Source organism: Sceloporus occidentalis, unplaced genomic scaffold (assembly GCF_023333645.1).
Source record: "Sceloporus occidentalis isolate IW3139 unplaced genomic scaffold, rSceOcc1.0.p SCAF_134, whole genome shotgun sequence".
NCBI lineage: Eukaryota > Metazoa > Chordata > Lepidosauria > Squamata > Phrynosomatidae > Sceloporus > Sceloporus occidentalis.
In genome coordinates this window covers 1,130,872-1,149,623 of record NW_028317114.1, presented here as the reverse complement: position 1 = coordinate 1,149,623, position 18,752 = coordinate 1,130,872, and the positions used below count along the sequence as shown (strand labels likewise).

The following is an 18,752-nucleotide window of genomic DNA, read 5'->3' as shown; positions in this document are numbered from 1 at the left end:
GCTGCCACACTGCAAACACTGACTGATTCCCCGCTTGCGCAACCTCCCGCAAATAATAAAATCACCTTATGGCCTTGAGGGCAGGTAGAGCACATGGGTCCCCCATCGGCACATATGCACTGGCACAAATATTTATAAGCTTTTCAATGTTTAATTTCTAATAAACACCTCCTCTGACAATAACCGCGTTACATTCAACTATTAACTATTTAATGTTAGTTCTATTAAACACTTCCTGGACCGCACTTCCTTTACGAGGCGAGTGTCGCACCCAGGTCACATGACTCCAACCTCCAGCCGCATTCAGTCTTGCTGAGTAAGTGTCAGCTGACTAGATGCGTTACGAGGCGTGGCTTCTCCCAGTTAGCTTTTAGATTCCGACCGGTCAGGTGATTTCTTCATACTCATCGTCGCCATGAGTGTGTTGCTCGTATTTTCTTGCGTTCTTGCAGCTGGTAAGTAATAGCTACGTGAATATATATATATATTAGTCTATAAGGGGAAAGATAGGTTTGATGGTTATGCCAAGTTGTTTATTAATTTGTGTCCATTATATTATCATTAAATGTTGTAGTGTCCCCATGTTGAAGGAAAACAAAAATCGAACAAAATAGGTTTATTTATATATATATATATATTTGCTTAAGTTATTGTAGCGCAGCGACCCTGTAATAAATATATATATATATCCTGCCTTCCCTCTGAGATGGTTACTTCCTTGTTTTGTTTTTCCCTGGGGCAGTTTGTGTTGTTTTTCCTGTTGGAGCCAAGGCCGGGTTTTTTGCCCGGGTTATTTGCCCGGGTTTTTTGCCCACACTGCTATACTTCTGGTATGTTACAGAACTCTATGGTTACCCAATTTTCTGAGGTAACTGATCGAGCTCCTTTATACCTGCGTTTTGTCAAATGTGTTTACAAATGATCTGACTGGGTGTTATGACTGAACCATTTTGTTACCACAGGTTATTATTAGGTTTATTTACTAAAGGGTGAGTCAAAATAGCATTTGTAGGAGAGCTGTGTTTCAGCTCCTTGACCTCATTGTGCATTCTGAGCAGCCGTCCCCAACGAGCTTCTTCTGAAGTGAGACATATAGTGCTAGAAATCTCCTACTTTTATTTAATAAGAGATTTAGTTCGTCAAAGGGGTAGATGTGGTTTCTGCGCCCTCTCGTCACTGTGCGTTGTGAAGGGCCAATGCTGGCGGGCTTCTTGGCCAAGAATGGCCTGGTTGGGCTCTGCATAGTTAAAATGGATAAAATTCAGCAGCCTGAAAATAATGAATTATGCAAAAAAAAAAAAAGACAAGAAGTTTTTTTTTTTTTTTTGTAAAACGCAATATTTTTTTTAGAAAAATAATCGGACGCTAGTTATAATAAATAAATTACATTTTTAAAAAAAAATTAAAATACTAGAATTATTGTTTAAGCTCATGGCACCCGTGGCTTGAGATGCTATAATCCCACCAGAAGCTGTCGACAAGCAAGTGATAATTTTACACATGCGCCGAGATGTGTCCAGATCCCAAACCGGATAGATACATGTAGAGGTGGCCCACGGTGTTTTCCGCTACTCCCTTTATAATATCGCCTTGCCGACCACATTAAAAGAAAGTTTGAACAGATTATTAATTTTTGCTTATATGGCGCCAGCAATTTGCAGAGCGCTTCTTGCACTACATACATCCAAAGGCTATGACAAAACTAGAACTGAGTTAGTCCAACCAAGAAATTCGCTAAAGCCTACGTTCTAGATCGATGCCATCTTCTAGTGGACATCTAATGGGCACCGTGAAGTAAAGGTGTTTTAGCCGATAGTCTGGTGGCTGTTAAACTGGGGTAGTTATGGACTTCAGTTTGGTTGTCCCCCACCCCAAGTGTATTGGAATAAAGTATCTGTGCGGTCCACTTGTGCAACTAACACGTGACTTCACGGCATCTTGCTATGTGCATGACTGCTGTCGGGATTTGAGCAATAAATTATTCATTGTGAAGTTTGGTAATTCCCCCCATTGCGGTTTCTATCCTTTTGCAGTGTAAGCTGCACGCCGTGACCCAGTAATGTTTTATTTCATAGTAGAAACAAGTTTGCTCTTCCTTTTGTAACAATCAAACATTCTTCCATCTACTTGCTTCTTATTGGATGCTAAAAACAAAAGCACATTGCAACATTTGTATCGTCTGCATGTGAGTGTTTGTTTGTTTTTTTGTTTTTGTGTGTTGGGTTGCTCTCAAATTGACCTATGTACTGTGTGAACGACACTATTGTAAAACTGAATGCAAGGACCCGTTTCAAGCTTAGTAATATGTATGACTCAGCCGTAAAGTGGGAGAAAATGGCAAGTTGTTTTTGATATCATATTACAGCTCACCTGACATTTTCATTCCTTATGACTTTTACATGTCGGTCTTCATACAAAGTTGTTGAGATGGGCATGACAAGTTGACTTTGCGGATGTATGTAAATAACCAGACGAGTCCTTGAATCAAACCGAGTGCTCTCCTTATGTGTTCTGACATGAAGGCTTGTTGGCGTTCACCTTTACAGTTGTACTGGAGCAACTTCCCAGGATTTAAATAGCTCTGTCTGGTAGTAAAGTTATGCACTGTTTTAAAGGGGCAGTCAATGATTTATTTCACAGTCAAACTTATTTTGTGAGATTGATTGGTTATCTGTAACTCTTCCCTGGAAATTTTGAATTTAATGTGAAAATAAATAATATATATATATTTTTTTTCTTCCGTCTTTCAATGAGAATGCTTAAGCTGTTGTGGCTGAGCATTATGGTGGGATAAGTAGTTAAGTTTGTTAATGTGTACCAGTAAGTTACTAGCTGAAAAAGATGTGTGGGGTAGTGCCTGAGAAGACTCTTATAAAACAACTAAAACGTTTTTAGACCTTTGGGAATTAAGCAAGGTTTGGGATTTTTAAAAAATATATATATATTTTTATTAAAAAAAAAAAAATGGGGGTGCTGAGACTGATGCACTTAATGTAGAGAAAGAGTGAAGGAAAAGTTGTCAGTCTGGGGTTTTTTGTTTTTTTTTGCCTATGTAACCAGAGGCAAAAGCTGCGCAGGGGCACTTTGCCTGTGTAGGGCACTTTTATGTACAAAGTTGTCAAACTTCTTAATGCATTTCTGCAAACTTTTTATTTTTTTTTTATTTTTTTTATTTTCTTCTTCAATATAAGTGCTAAATGGGTACATTTATAACTGTTCAACTAGTACTGTATTTGCCCGATTATAAGACAAGGTTTTTTTCAGAGCAAATTCTTTGAAAAATACCTCTCGTCTTTTAATCAGGGTCGTCTTACAATCAGACCTCAAATAGGTCAGACTATGAGACTAAGATCCAGATCCCCCGCAGCGATGCAGGGGACCTGGATCCTCCTGTGTTATGCCCCCCCACACACACTTACCGGTGTTTCTGAGCCCCCGGTGCTTAGTCCGGGCTGCGTGTAGAGCTCTACGCGATGCCCGGACTCAGAAACACCGGTAAGTGTGTGTGGGGGGGGCATAACACAGGAGGATCCAGGGAGGGAGGGGGAAGGGAGTGTTAAATGGGGGGCATAAGGCATTTCTGGAGGCAGAGTGCTCTGTGAAATGCCTTTTAACGCCCTTCATGCCACTCTGCCTCCAGAAATGCCTTTTAACCCTCTATACACCACTATGCCTCCTGAAATGCCTTATACCTCCCTATATGCCACTCTGCCCCATAATATGCCTTTTAACCCCCTAAATGCCAGAGTGGCATATAGGGGTATAAGGCAATTCTGGGGCAGAGTGGCAAGCCCGGGGGCAGATGTGCATAACTGGGGGGGGCAGGTTGAAAAAAAGGAAATTAAAACAAAATATTTTTCTCAATCATAGCTTTTATTAACAAACAATAGTTCACATAGTTTACATGAATTAAGATTTACTGGTAAAAATTTTTTCCTATAGGGTCGTCTTATGTTCAGGCTTTTTCTTTTTTTCATAAATTGATATTCAGATTTTGGGGGGGTCGTCTTATAATCAGGGTTGTCTTATAATTGAGCAAATACGGTATTTCTGCCATTCCCTGTTTAGTGCCAAATGCTCGGAGAAGGTTACTTTTTAAGATTCCGATCACGCAGCCGGATGGTTAAGCCGTTACTCAAGTTCTTGCATCCGGATGAATTGGCATTTCTTTATTTGAAAGCCTCTTCGCTTTGCATTTCATTGTTCATTCAGCTTTTTTTATCTAAAGTCGCCAATGAATGACATCTTCTGTTTCAGTTACTGCCTCTCCCTTGTTTGGGACTGAACAATGTGCCGGTGGCCCGGTTATCTGGTGTGAGAATGTCCAGACTGCTTCCCAGTGCGGGGCGGTGAGGCACTGCCAGCAGACCGTTTGGAACAAGCCCACCTTGGTATGATAGATTGGATATGTTAAGACTTATATTAAAACTATGGAAACATTTCTGCAATGCTTATCCAGATTTTGGCTTTAAAATATGTCAAATCTATGTCCTTATACTTTAGTATGCTTTTGCTATATGTACGTGTCTATTACACATTTCTTATGTATGTAAAATGTACAGGGTGGTATTAGCGCTTTGGATAAGAACTATTTTTATATTAGATACTGTATAGTTCTATATTTGTAATGTTTTCCTTTTTCTAGAAATCTGTGCCATGTGACCTGTGTAAGGAGGTATTGACTATTTTAGGGGGCTTTTTGAAAGACAATGCTACAGAGGTAAGATTCATTCTTTGCGGTTGCATGTGTGACCTAAATGCTTATCGACAGACAGACTTCAAGCCGCTCTTACGTATTGTTTGTCTTTTCTTTAATGATGCATTATATTTGTCCATCATAATAAAGCAGAATTAGTAACTTACAATGGAACTTCCTATTGAACTCTAGTGAGTGGCAAACCTTCTGCTACATTAAAACTCTTTACCAAACCTACAGTTACATTACCTGCATTCAGTTTTAGTACAGGTTGTTGACCAACAGACAAAACACGAGAAATTAAGTGCAGCTCGGCCATCCGCCCAAGTGAATCCGTAATGGGGTCAGGCTAAGTCCTTGTTCAACTGTAATGTCTCTCATTTAGCATACACACTTATATATCTATTTTCTTCCAATCAGTGTATAAAATACATTATTTAGTATAAAAAAAAATATAGAAAGATATATTTTGCAAAATGGCTTTGCAGTTTTACTACTTATAAACTGTACACGGCTAAGACTGAAAAATGTCCGTTACTTTAACACATTTTGTAGTGAGTGGTATGGCTGATTATTTTTGTGCTTCTATTTTATTTTTAATTGCACTCCTCAATCACCTGTGAGACCAGTCAGGGTTTCTGCAGACCCCTTTGAGTGTCTGTGGGAGTGAGGGGATCCCCCAGTGAGTGTCTGTGGGAGTGAGGGGATCCCCCAGTGAGTGTCTGTGGAAAGGGAATGTCTGCACTGAAGTTTGGGTATTTAAATCTCCTGAATGCGAAAGTGCTTGCTTTCTGGAAGCCTAAACATACATAAGGTAGGCTTAAAGCTACCCTGAATCTGCGACAAGACCAAGCACTGAATAAGGTCTCAATCTTTATAGGAAACGATGCTAGACTAAGTGAGCCAAATGCTTCCTATCTGCCTTTATATTCTGTGTAATTACGATAGAGCCCTCGATATTCCGCCTTTGTGATACCGCACCTACAGTAGGTTTTGTCTCGCATTTATGTAAAATTCTGTTCTTTCCATTTCAGAATGAATTTGAGGGTTATTTGAAAAAAGTGTGCAGCCTAATACCTGACCCTAGCATTTCCTCTCCTTGTGAGCAGTTGGTTGATGAGTACTTCCCTATAATCTTTAACATATTAAAAGAAGAACTGGTAAGCAATATACTTATGCTGTTTGTCTGGCTGTGATCTAGCAAACTCTGAACTAGCTTTTTTTTTTTTTTTTTTTTTTTTTTGCATGTAACGTAAAAATGTATTTATTCTACTCCTTTCTGTTCAATAGGATAATCCATCCACCGTATGTTCTGCTCTTGGTCTCTGCAAAAGTCTTCAGCAGTACTTGGCCAGCTTCAAACAACATGAACAGATCCAGAGCAATGAGATTCCAGAAACGGACGCTCCTAAAATGGTTTACCCTTTCCTGACCAATATTCCTTTACTACTCTACCCTCAAGGCAAAACTACTCCAGAGCCTAAGGTAACAAACAGTCGGGTTACGCTTAAAGCAAACACAAGATATCCGTTTATACAAAAGCCTCACATTTACCTTTTAGATGCAAAGGCTTGGACAGTGGGTGCTCAGTGACCAATTGTTGGTTTAGTTGCTTTACAGAAATACTAACCTATAAGTATAGCTGCTGATTTCCATCTGCTTGCTGGCAGCTGATTTACGATTACAAGATTTTGTCAGCGTGCAGAAACAATTGTCAGATCCCTGCTTAGATACTTGAGTTGGACATCGTGACTTAACGGGTGCCCTACCACCCAAAAAAAAATGCATTAGGCAACAAATGTCAAATCAATTTCTCTGGTTTTTAAAAATATAATGGTTCTTCTTAGTCTGTCAATGCTAGCTCCCATACCCCTATATGTATATGTGTGTGTGTGTGTGTATGTATATATATATATATATATATATATATATATATATATATATATATATATATAAATATGTGTGTGTATGTATGATTAGTGCTATATAAATAAAAGGGGACCTGCATCCTACTCCCCGATACGCTCAGACAGCCTCCCCTGCCAGCACTTTCCACGGGGGTCGGAGGTGCGGGCACGGGAAGTTGTCTAAGCGCATCGCCACAGCCGGTGACCGTCCGCACGATGCATTTTACCTCTGCCCCCAAGACTTACCAGAGCAGACTCCCGGGTGTCTTGCGGGGTCGGCGGGGGACATCTACGCAATACGTTTACACAACTTTACACAACTTGTATACAAGTTGTATATGTGTATTGTGTAGATGTCCCCCGCCGGCCCCGCAAGACAGTGTGGGGGGGGGGGGTTGGTGGAGACAGAGTGGCAGCATGTGTTTTTTTTTTTGTTTTGTTTTTTTTTTTTTTGGTGCTTTTTTAAAGAAAAAAACTCTTTAAAAAAAAAAAAAAAAAAAAAAAAAAAAAAAAAAGCACCAAACTTTTAGGGTGTGGCCTATATACGGGGGCGGCCTATATCCGAGCCAATACGGTAATTAGTACACTTAACCTATTGACAGCACTATGAATTTACTATTGCATTAAAAAGTGCTAAAAATGATCATAAGGATATAAAAGTAAATGCGCGGTGCAGTCTCTCAGCGGGATGTCCGCATCGGTGCCAACACAATTTGTGTTTTTGAATACATAAGCAGAAGTTCAGTCATTTTCTGGCACTGTCTTCAAAATCTGATGAGCCTCTTGCATTTCGTCACATATATTGTCAAGAATGCCCTGTTTCGTGATCATTTTGATTCAACCTTTTCTGTAATCTTACTGAAGCTCACCTTTTTTCTCACAAACTTAAAAACCTGTCAAAATCCTCAGGGAAATATCGTGTTATAAGAGTGATATATTATGGACTCTGTAAATGACCTGAAGGCTCTGTGTTAAGTAAATAGAAAATAAACCTAAAAGAAAGAAACAAAAAAACCTGCTTTGTTTGTGTGCAGTCTCTATGTATGTTCTATTGACAGTTTACTAAAAGGGTAGTGGTATTTAAGAGATGCATTATTCAATTACTTTTGTATAGCTTGGTGTATATACAAGGACGCTGTGAATTTATTTCTTTTTAAATCGTTATTTTTCAGAATGGGGATGTTTGCAAAGATTGTCTTCAGCTGATTAATGACGTGCAGGACTCCATCCGAAGCAATTCCTCTTTTTCCAAGCAGTTGGTGGACCAAGTATTGAAAGATTGCGATCAGCTTGGTGGTGGTCTCAGTGATATGGTATGTATTTTTTATTCCCAGCCCTTCTATATAAAAGTGTGTGTAAGCTGTGCCAGTTATTATCCTTATATCATTACCGTAAGATGAATGCTGCTGTAGAACAATGTCGTCCCACCCCCCCCACAACATTTCCTTATATTAAAATATTCATTTCTTTTTTAGTGCAAGACCTATGTTAAACAGTATTCCGATATTGCAATCCAAGTACTGCTGCAAATGGTGAGTTTCTTTTTCTTTCTGTATATTAGTTTGAGATGGTTAATGGAGAGAAATATTAAGACTCCATTTTCCCGCACTTAATTTCTAGCTTTCCTAAAAATGTAAATCCCGAGGTGACAGTTCGACCACTGAACCTCTGTTCTGTTTGTATCCGTAATATTTCTTTTTAATTTGTTCTGCAGTAACTATAGTGAAGTGATATTCGTATCTCCACTTATTCTTGTAATACTCAGTTGTGTGCATTTGAACAGAGCCGGCCTTATGTGTTCTGGCGCCCTGTGCGGGCTATTCCTCTGGCGACCCCCATCCTCTGCCCCTTCTCCCTATCCTTACTTACCTCGTAGCCAGAGTCCTGCGGGAGGCGTCGGTCTTCCCGATCTGCTGCGGTGCGCGCTTCACAGCTGAGCGCCGGCAAAATTCCGGCGCTCAGCATGAAACGCCGGCACCGCAACGGAGTCACGGAGAGTGAGGGGCGCCGAGCGGTTGCTGCAAAACTTCACGAGCGACCGCTCGGTGCCCCTGCCCGGGACTTAAATTGAAACATCGTTTTTTTTTTGTTTGTTTTAACTTTTTTTAACATCCTATTTACATCCTCCATGTTAAATAAAGTAAAAAAACCTTTATTTATTATGGAGGATGTTAAATAAAGTTACAAAAAAAACAAAATAAAAAACCGATGCTTGAATTTAAGTCCCGGGCAGGCGCCCCTGTTGGCATGGCTCCCTGTGCGGTCGCACACCCCTAAGGCCGGCCCTGCATTTGAACACCTAGTAGCACCGCTGTATATAATCCTTTTTATTTTGGCAAACAAGGTGACTAAATTGACAAACCCGAGCGATGTGGACAGTGTCATGTCTTGTCAGTTGCCATTGCAGTTATCTTTTATTGAGCCGGTTCCTCCAGCTTTGTGTAGGGTACACTTCTTGATACGTGATCCTAGAAAACGGAGCTCAAGTGGGTGATGGAAATGGGCCCACGGTAGTTGGGTGCCAGGTCCTTGCGTCTGTAATTTTTGCCCCTGCACGTGGAGCAAATTTGCCAAGCTCCACTTTAAGCGTCGTGCTGATCTTGACACAATGTGTGCACGTTTAAAGATGTTCTTACTGTGCATTTAAACTCTAAATTACTTTTTCAATTTTCCTTTTTAATCCTCAGAATCAGGTATGTAAGAAGCAGTGGTGCGTGCCCCCCCCCCCCCGATAGCTTGGTATAGCTTTTTGATAGCTGTAATACAGTTCTGCAGGCTAAAATAGAACTCTTCAGAATTAGTGTTCACCACGTGGTACCCTGTATTAAAGCAAACTGATCACACACACTTGTGAAATTGATGCGCACAAGCCGTTCAGAACATTTACGAGAAATGTTGGCTTAGAGAAAAGATAAATTAGTAGATGTTACCTTTCTGTTGGACGCTTCACATCTGTCAAAAAGCTTTTAAATGGACTCGTGCTTGTGGCTTTGCACCTCACACTGCACCTCGTTGGTAGCAGACTCCCCCGTGTGTGATCCATACTTGTGCACTGGTGATTTTTGCTAACCTTTTATCATTTGGCGTTGTTTTGGGCCCGTAACACACCTTTCTGTATTTATGATTAACATACAGTGTATTTTGTTTGTGCAAGACTGACTGCTTTTAACATGCTGAATTGATCACTTTGTGTGGACGCGCACGTACCCCTTGTTCCTTAGCTGGCTGGTACCCTTTGTTCCTTAGCTGGTGAAGTTAACCGATTATTCCTGATCTTGGTTATCAAACATCATGATAGCTGTAGTTGTGCCATAAGACAAGAACTTTAATGAGCTGCTCCATCTGACTTTTTTTTTTTTTTCTCGTATATAGAAACCAGAGCAGCTGTGTGCATTGGTGGGGTTTTGTGACCAGAAGTCTGCCCCCCTACAGACGCTTATCCCAGCTAAAGAAATTATTCCTGCTGTCAAATTGCAGCCGGCAATCCAAGTATGTAAATATTTAAAAACAAAATGATTATTGTGAAGTTTAGCAGCTGGTGTGTCTCAATCTGCTGGTGTGGGAGATGTAGTATCGCTCTGACCTGCATTTTGCTACTGAAACTACGTTTAGCTTATGTCCTTTTGGGATAGAAAATATATACCGTCACCTGTGCCACAGATCTCCTTTTATAAAAGCTAGCTCAACTTAAAGGGGGACTCCCACTGTTACTGGTGGCATCACTTCTGCTTGAAAGGAGACGGCTTATGCTGACATACATACATACATACATACATACATACATACATACATACACTGTACAATGACAGTACATGACTTGTGCAAAGGCACTCTGATGCCATTTGTAGCATACATATTTACAAGATTACATCACACTCTGTGGTATGTGTGATGCGGCCACTGCTGTGTTTGCTCTCCAAGATGCTTCCGGGTCAAAAACTAGCTTTTCAAATTTCAGAGGATCCTGGATAGAGTATTCAAATGAAACACAGTAACGTTACTACTGTTTCTATTTATGAAACTTTGAAATATTTATACTTATAACTACAAAATATAAATGTATGGTGCTTGTTCCCTTTTAACAGTAGGTGAAATCTAATATAATGGGGGATAGTAATCATGCAGATTATTGTGGAAGTTAAATTGTAAAAAAATAATATAATAAAACAATAGATGTCCGTCTTAACCCCTTAATGACAATTGCCGGTCCTGGCACGGCACGGCAAAGCATGTGCTTTACGACAATTGACGTGCCAGGACCGGCACGTCTTTAAACGGGTGCAGAAAGCGATCTACTATCGCTTTCTGCACCCAAAAACGCGATCGGCACGAAGGGGCCATCTCTGGCCCCTCCACGGGGCGTCAACATCCGCCATACTTTGTATGGCGGCGGACGCCCGTTTTAAAAGCGTTTAGGAGGCGATCGATGATCGCCTCCTAAACTTAAATGGTGTCGCTGGAATGCCTCGATCAGGAGGCATCCAGCGACACCAAACACTAACCTTTTGATGGGCTGTGACCGCTCCGGAGAGCGGTCACAGCCGCAGCTGCCGGCAATCTTCGCCATCAAGGAAGATGGCCGCCGACCTGGAACAGGAACCACAAATTTTAAAAGTTCGCTAGATGGTCCAGACCATCTAGAGAAGTTTGGCTCCACTTGCAGGTTGAATACAGGTACTGCATTCACCATGCAAGTCAATGGAAGCCAGCTTTCTAATCACAGTGTGATTAGTAAAAATAAATTAAAAAATAAAATAAAATTTATAATAATTAGAAAAAAAATAGTAAAAAACTAGTAAAATGTAAAAATCATTTCCCACTGATGTCACTATCAGGGGAACCTCCAAGTTGAAAAAAAATGTTACATTTTTTTTTTTTAAAAAGACAAAAAAAAAATATATATATATATAAAAAATATATTTTTGTGAGCAAGTCCTAAAATTAGCATATTAGCTTAAAACAATTCTCGCATGGAAAGAGTTAAAATACTGGCATATTAAATGCCCGTGGGGTGTCTACTTTTAAAAAATGTATGATTTGATGGGGTAAATTGAATGGGCCGGGTTCAACAAGGTCCCAATTAACAAGGGGGGAAGGATGGCCACACATCTAATTTCCAATTAGAAAAATGCACACGTACCAAATGTGGCCTTTTAGTTCCCCCAAAAAATGACAAACCCATGCATGTGGGGTATCACTGCACTCAGGAGATGTTGCTGAACACATTATGGGGTGTCGTGTGACAGCGGCATATACCAGGAGCTGTAAATTCATACATAAAGTAGGTGTGTGTGGGAAAAATACACACACAAAAATATTACTGCAAACTTTGAAAAAATGCTGGTGGTAAAATATGTGCATGCAAAGAGTTAAAATACCAGCATTTAAAATACCCTGTGGTGTCTAGTTTTGAAAAATATATGGTTTTGTTGGGCACACTGAAATGGCCCGGCTCAAAGATGTACCAAATAGGGCATGGGCAGTGGATCCCAAATGCCAAAGTTCAACATTGAAAAAAGCGCATACCCCAAATGTGGCCCTTTTGCCCCCAAACAGCCAGGCAAAATCATTCATGTGAGGTATCGCTGTACTCAGGAGATGTTGCTGAACACATATTGGGGTGTTTTGTGATAGTGACATAAACTAGAACATTTTAATTCATACCTGAAGTAAAATGTGTATGACAAAACAAATGCAAAAAAATGACTACCATAAAGTTTGACAAAGACTGGTGGTAGATATGGTGCATGGAAAGAGTTAAAATACTAGCATTTGGAATACCCTGGGCTGTCTAGTTTTCAAAAATATATGACTTGATGGGGTAAACTGCATTGGCCGGGTTCAAAGATACCCGAAATGGCACATGGGGGGAAGAATTACCAGATTTGGAAAAAATGGCTTTGAAATAGCAAAACGCTACCTGTACTTATTGCCCCATAATGGGTAGAAAAAAGCAAAAAAACATAAAAACATTGGGTATTTCTAAACTCAGGACAAATAGTAGAATCTATTTAGCAGGTTTTTTCATTACCTTTTATAGATGAGTAAAAGATTTTTCAACTAAAAGTTAGAAACAGTCATTTTTTTCTAAATTTTTCACCATATTTTATACTTTTTTTAATAGTAAATAATATGATACAATCAAAACAATGTCATCTAAAGAAAGCCCTTCTTGTCCTGAAAAAAACAATATCTAATGTGTGTGGGTTCAGTAAACGGGAAAGAAGAAAATTACAGCTAAACACAAGCAGCGCAGAAATGTTAAAAAGGCCATTGTCACGAAGGGTACAAAAAGTAAAATCAGCCTTTGTCTCGAAGGGGTTAAACGTACCATGTAAATATACACAAGAACTCATGGCACTCATACTCAAAATCACACCATGAGCACAACTTGTGACCCACACTTGCAACTTTGTCCGCTCAGGCATATACTCGCACAGGTCAATACTCGGACAGGGATTGAGCCCGTGCACACAAGAACTCTTTCTAAAAGGCTCTCAACAGCAGTCTGCAAAAGTTTATGTAGCATAGTGGGCTTCCCACCAGCTGCTGAGGTGCATCCGTGTGCAAGTCCTCTGTTAAAGTAGAAAGCCGCATCTTTAGCACAATTTATTGACTTTATTATGTGTTCCTTCTCTGCCATTGAATGTGCATGTAAATGTATATGTATATACATGTGTGTGTACATGTGTGTGTGTGTGCATGTATATGCGCGTGTGCATGTATATCTAAATGTATTAGAAACATTTACTAAGGTGTTCAAAATAAAAAAGGGACAGTAATCCCCTTACTCAAGGTTTTTGTGACACTGAGTTATGTCAATTGTTAGATCAAACAGGAGGCCTCCTTTGAAACCAATCCAATTTGTGAATTGTGCCAAATCATGGTACAGGAACTTGAAAGCCTCCTGGAAGACGAAAGGACAGAGGTACATTTTTAACCATTGCTCAAAATTCATGCATTCGATAAAGTATGTGTGGGAATGGGCCAGCTAGTCAGAACTAATCGGTGTCATAGTAACATTAGAAGTAGTGATTTTAGTGATGCTAATCGGCTCTTCTAACAAACTGACCACAGTGGCCCGCTATATGCAAATGCAAGGTGGCATCATGCGAACTTAAGGAATGGTCAGGCTTTTGTTAGAAAATCAATCATTTTGTTAGATCATCAATGCTATGTTGTGGCACTGAATTCATGGTACTTATTCCTTGAATGATAGGATTAAACTCAATGACTTTAATATTTAACATTTAAATTGGCTTTTGTGGTTAACCACCAAAGTGATAATGCGTCCGTTGTTGGGTATCTTAATTTACTAAAGCACCATGTATTTAGGACATTTATCCCTTTGGGCCTACAGCTAAGTCTAACTAACAAGTTGTGGGTTTTCTTTTGTTCAATGAGGGCTTTATTGCATCAGTTCACACTGGTTTCTCATTCCTACATTTCCATTTCGAGTTGAATCAGTGTTTATTCTCCTGTCTACCATAGTGTGCTATATTCCGGGGTGCATGGGCAGGCGGTTCTCTGAGCCAGTCCAAAAGAGATGGGAACACAACATTGCATTGTGACTACCTGACCCCCGCAGTAATAGTGTGGCCGCTTGCTCAGTATCTAAGCTGTTTAAATAAAAGATCTGAGAAGTATACCCATGCTAGAGAGGGTATGAGGAAAGATAGATTGGCCTGTGTAGAAATCGGTATGAGGCGTATTCAACTGGATGCCTTAAACCCTTTCTAGCGAACCGAATAACAAAACACCCCGCACCAAAAACCTTGTGCAATTTGTTGTAGTTTTAGGCAAGTAAACGTAAAACTAAGTCTCAGAACACAAATCATCGCACGTTCCTAGTCATTCTATTTTGTTTTTTTGTTGAACAGGAGAGCATAGAGAAGGCTTTGGAGAAGGTCTGCAACATAATCCCTCGCAAATATGCCCAAAAATGCAAGGACTTTGTGGAGATTTACAGCAAAGCCATTATCAGCTTGTTGGAGCAAGAAGTTAATCCAAAGATGATTTGCTCAATACTGGGGGTTTGTTCTGCCAGAGAGCATGCAAAGATAGGTGAGGAGAAATCGTAGAAGCTTATGTTTCTTAGATTGTGGTGCATTGGCAACCGCAGCTTTGGGAAATGCCACTATCAACTTAAATTAATATATATTTTTTTCAAATCTATAAGTGAAACTCAACCCCGAGAAGGTGAAATCTGGTGGCAGTTGTCAAGTGTGCAAGATGATTGTGAAATATATTGATGAACTGTTGGAGAAAAATGCTACTGAATTAAAGATTCAGGATGCTCTCAAAAAAGTCTGCAACTTTCTACCTGACAGTGTCCAAGATGAGGTACAGTCCAATAGGTTTTGCATAACCGTTCCTATGCGGCTAGTGATAAAGTTATGGCAACCTAGTACATACTAACTTGTCCAACGTATCCCCCGCTATAGTGTCGTGCATTGGTCGCAGAATATGAACCTATGTTTGTGCAAATCCTTTTGCAAGCGTTGGAACCAAGTTTTGTCTGCATGGTGAGTTAAAACCAGACAAGATGGAACCTTCACCCCAATGTGTATATTTGTTTCTTCACTGTAATATTTTGCCTTTTAGAAAATGAATCTGTGTGATGGTGCCAAGATACCTCTGCTAGGAACAGAAAAATGCATGAGAGGCCCTAGCTACTGGTGTAAGGACGTGAATACTGCAACAGTTTGCAATGTAAGTTCCATGTATTTACAACTAATTGACTTATTACGGTATGGCTATTATGTCTCTCTCCGACTGACTTCCTTGGTCTACAATAGGGAATGCAGTCTGAAGAGAGCAAAGGTGGATCAGCTGTGATGGCCAGGGTGCCTGACTTTGTTGGTCCACAATATTACTTAAGCATTACATTGAGTTTAAATGCGCTGTTCCATTTAGACAAAATACACACTGCACACTCTAATATGTTATGCAAAGAACGTAAACACTTTGACAGATCTGATTAAGCATTTTTGGTTTATATGGCAGCAATGTTTTTTTTTTTTTTTTTGTTTTGTTTTTTCCTGGGAAAACTAATGTTTTACAAAACAGTAAAAGGCCACATTGATAGGACTTATTTCTTGAAAGGGTTTAGACATCAACTGGTAAAGTTCCTTATAATATCTTTATATACCCCCAACAATTTACACGCACTTCTTAAAATACTTATATTTAAAGTGTACAACACATCTAGAAATAGCAGACCAAGACAAACCTTTAGTTTAGGCAAAGAGGTTCCTGTATGTAAGCTTCTAATTGTTTGTAAGCATTTGTACCTTGAAAGGTCCTGGTATCTAAATCCATTGCTACAAGTGTAGGAAACGTTGATGTATTGGAATACATAAGCACCTAACTATATTCGTGATACCTTTATTAACCCCTCCCTTCCCCCCCCTTGTATCTCCTTAACAGGCCATAGAACACTGCAAGCGTCATGTTTGGAACTAGTCTTCAAAACTATCAAGAAAGAAAAATCTGCCCCCATCTCAGCATTTATATTTTCCTTTTGACACTGTAAGCGTGCTGCATCCAGTGTGAATTGTTAATGTGCTGCTGTACATATTTGTTAATTTGTAATAGGTCTTTTAAATTTTAAAAGCTTGATGATCACTACCAAGAGTTTGTAAAACAGGGTATCTATAGCTTTCTTCTTGCTCTGTTTAAAATGTGCAAACTTGAGGCTTTAAAATAGATTTGGCTTCCTTTAGCCAATGATGGTTAAATTATTTTTTTTTGCCCCCTCCCCCATGTTTTTGCATGATCATTATGAATTAAGCCACTTCTTTGTGTTGCAGCCAGTTCAAATTAGGTGTTAATACTTGCTAGTTTAAAGCCAGTAGTTCAAAATAGGTTTTTTGACTAATATCTCCCAGTTAAAAAAAAATAAAAAATGGCTGGCTTTTGCTAAATGCTAGTTGGTGTTGCCTTAATGTGTAGCTTTCATACTGTCTGATAAGATGACTAGATGTGTACAATGTTAACACCCCCCAAAAGGCACAGCAGCTGCAATTGGTTTTACAGTCTCCTTTTTCATTGGGATGTCTAGTCACCCAGTTGTTACATTTTTGATGTAATGGATACAATCAAAATACACCTTTTCTTGCTTTTTGGTATGACTGCTGTTTGATGGAGAGATATACAATATTTTTTCTTCCCTGTCTGTTAATTCAATGCAGTTAGGTTATTTAACATGTCTTGGCAAAGCTGCTGTGATTGATAATAAATTCCCTTACCAAAAAACAGTATTTAGATTTTTGTTTTTAGAAATCGCTACACAATTATGTCAGTGTGAGGTGGAGAACTTTATTTATGTATTGGTGGGGGGGGGGGGTGTAAAATACTTAGATTTTACAATCTAAACGGCACACAAAAACAGTTCAAGATAGGGGTGCCATATCTGTCTTTTCAGAAAATAAATATATACCATATTTGCTCGATTAAAAATACCCCTTGTCTTATACTCGGGGTTGTCTTATAATCAGACCTCAAATAGGTCTGACTAAGATCCAGATCCCCCGCAGTGATGCAGGGGACCTGGATCCTCCCGTGTTATGCCCCCCCCCCCCAACTTACCAGTGCTTCTGAGTCCCCGGTGGTCAGAGATCAGAGTTCCCCGCACTGGGGCAGCCCGGGGAACTGACAGCCGGGGAAGGTCTGCGCGATGGACGCAGACAACCCCCGCTGCTAACCGCACCTCCTCCCGGCTGCAGCGGAAGTAGAGCTCTACACGCTGCCCGGACTACGCACCGGGGATTCAAACACCGGTAAGTTTGGAGGAGGGAGAGGGTGTTAAATGGGGGGCATATGGCATTACTGGAGGCAGAGTGCTCTATGAAATGCCTTTTAACCCCCTTAATCCCACTCTGCCTCCTGAAATGCCTTTTAACCCTCTGTATGCCACTCTGCCCCATAATATGCCTTTTAACCCCCTAAATGCCAGAGTGACATATAGGGGTATAAGGCATTTCTGGGGCAGAGTGGCAAGCCTGGGGGCAGATTGAAAAAAGGAAATATATATTTTTTTTATTTTTCTCAATCATAGCTTTTATTAAAAAAAAAAAAAAAAGTAAAATGTTCAGTTTACATGAATTAACATTTACTGGTAAAACTTTTTTCCTATAGGGTCGTCTTATATTCAGGCTTTTTTTCCCCATAAATTAATCAGATTTTGGGGGGGGTCATCTTATAATCGAGCAAATACGGTATGTTTGCTTTACCAATCCTGTGTCAGAGTGAACTGAGGAGAGCACCAGTTTGAAATGCTGCTGGGTTAGTCTACTGAACCACTGGTACCCAGTTTGTGCCATTGTTGTTAAATAAGCAAGCAACTGTCCAGGGTGCTTTCTATGCAACCTACAAAAACGACTGAGAACTTTAGTATTTTCTTTTCAATTATTGTGTTGGGAAAAAAAAAACAACTTTGGGGGTTCACTGTTCATTTGCTTAATAAATGTATGTCTTGTACTTGTAATACATGCTAGCGTTAGTTGTATGTTTTATGTTGCTTTAAACTCAATTTAAGGGGTGATTCTTTTTTTCTGATAAAGATGGTGTCTAAGTTTCATATCTTACCTCTTATATTGTTAGCTGTATAAACTATTCAGCCCCTCTAGTCTGCCTATTTTTCCTGATGTAAAGAAACTTTCATCCTAGGCTTTATTAAGCCCCTTTTTAAGAACTTAAATGTTTCTACTACACCTCACATCTCTACCTTTCAAAACTATACATATTAAGATTCTTTAGTCTTTCCTGATAAAGTCTCTCTTGCAAACCACTTACCGTATCTGTAGTCCTCTTCTGAACTCGGTCAAATATGTCAGTATCCTCATGGAGAGGTGGTCTCCAAAACTGCACAAAATACTATAGGTGAGGTCTGACCAGAGATCTGTGAAGTGGCAGAATCACCTCTTTCTGGCTGCTACTAACGCCTATAGCTTTACAACCCAGCACCCTACTTTTCTGATGCTTAATTACATAGCTTGCTAACCTTTAAGTCCTAGAAAATAATTACTCTCAAGTCCCTCTCTTCTCCTGTCATTGACAGAACAGAACCCTCGAATACTATATTCTACCTTGGGATTTTTACATCCCAAGTGCATTGTTTTCAACATTAAACTACCCACTTTCCTTGT

General features: G+C 39.7%; 1 protein-coding gene across 1 annotated transcript; it reads left to right on the top strand.

The window, feature by feature from the left end:
* Positions 1-3,473: 3,473 nt before the first annotated feature.
* Positions 3,474-16,095, top strand: LOC149281347 (prosaposin-like). Its single transcript, XM_089499394.1, has 14 exons — positions 3,474-3,495; positions 4,258-4,391; positions 4,646-4,720; positions 5,731-5,856; positions 5,987-6,181; positions 7,776-7,916; positions 8,079-8,135; positions 9,976-10,092; positions 13,433-13,531; positions 14,484-14,667; positions 14,783-14,946; positions 15,048-15,128; positions 15,208-15,315; positions 16,033-16,095. Exons 1-14 carry the CDS (start codon positions 3,474-3,476, stop codon positions 16,066-16,068), a joined length of 1,539 nt encoding a protein of 512 aa, XP_089355520.1. The 3' UTR covers positions 16,069-16,095.
* Positions 16,096-18,752: the final 2,657 nt, after the last annotated feature.

What these genes read in the sequence shown, in the direction of transcription:
- LOC149281347 (XM_089499394.1), top strand. Translation starts at nt 3,474, where the DNA reads ATGCCCGGACTCAGAAACACCG. An exon ending in ACATATTAAAAGAAGAACTG is followed by an intron (nt 5,857 to 5,986) that starts GTAAGCAATATA and finishes TCTGTTCAATAG; the next exon opens with GATAATCCATCCACCGTATG. An exon ending in AATTGCAGCCGGCAATCCAA is followed by an intron (nt 10,093 to 13,432) that starts GTATGTAAATAT and finishes GTCAATTGTTAG; the next exon opens with ATCAAACAGGAGGCCTCCTT.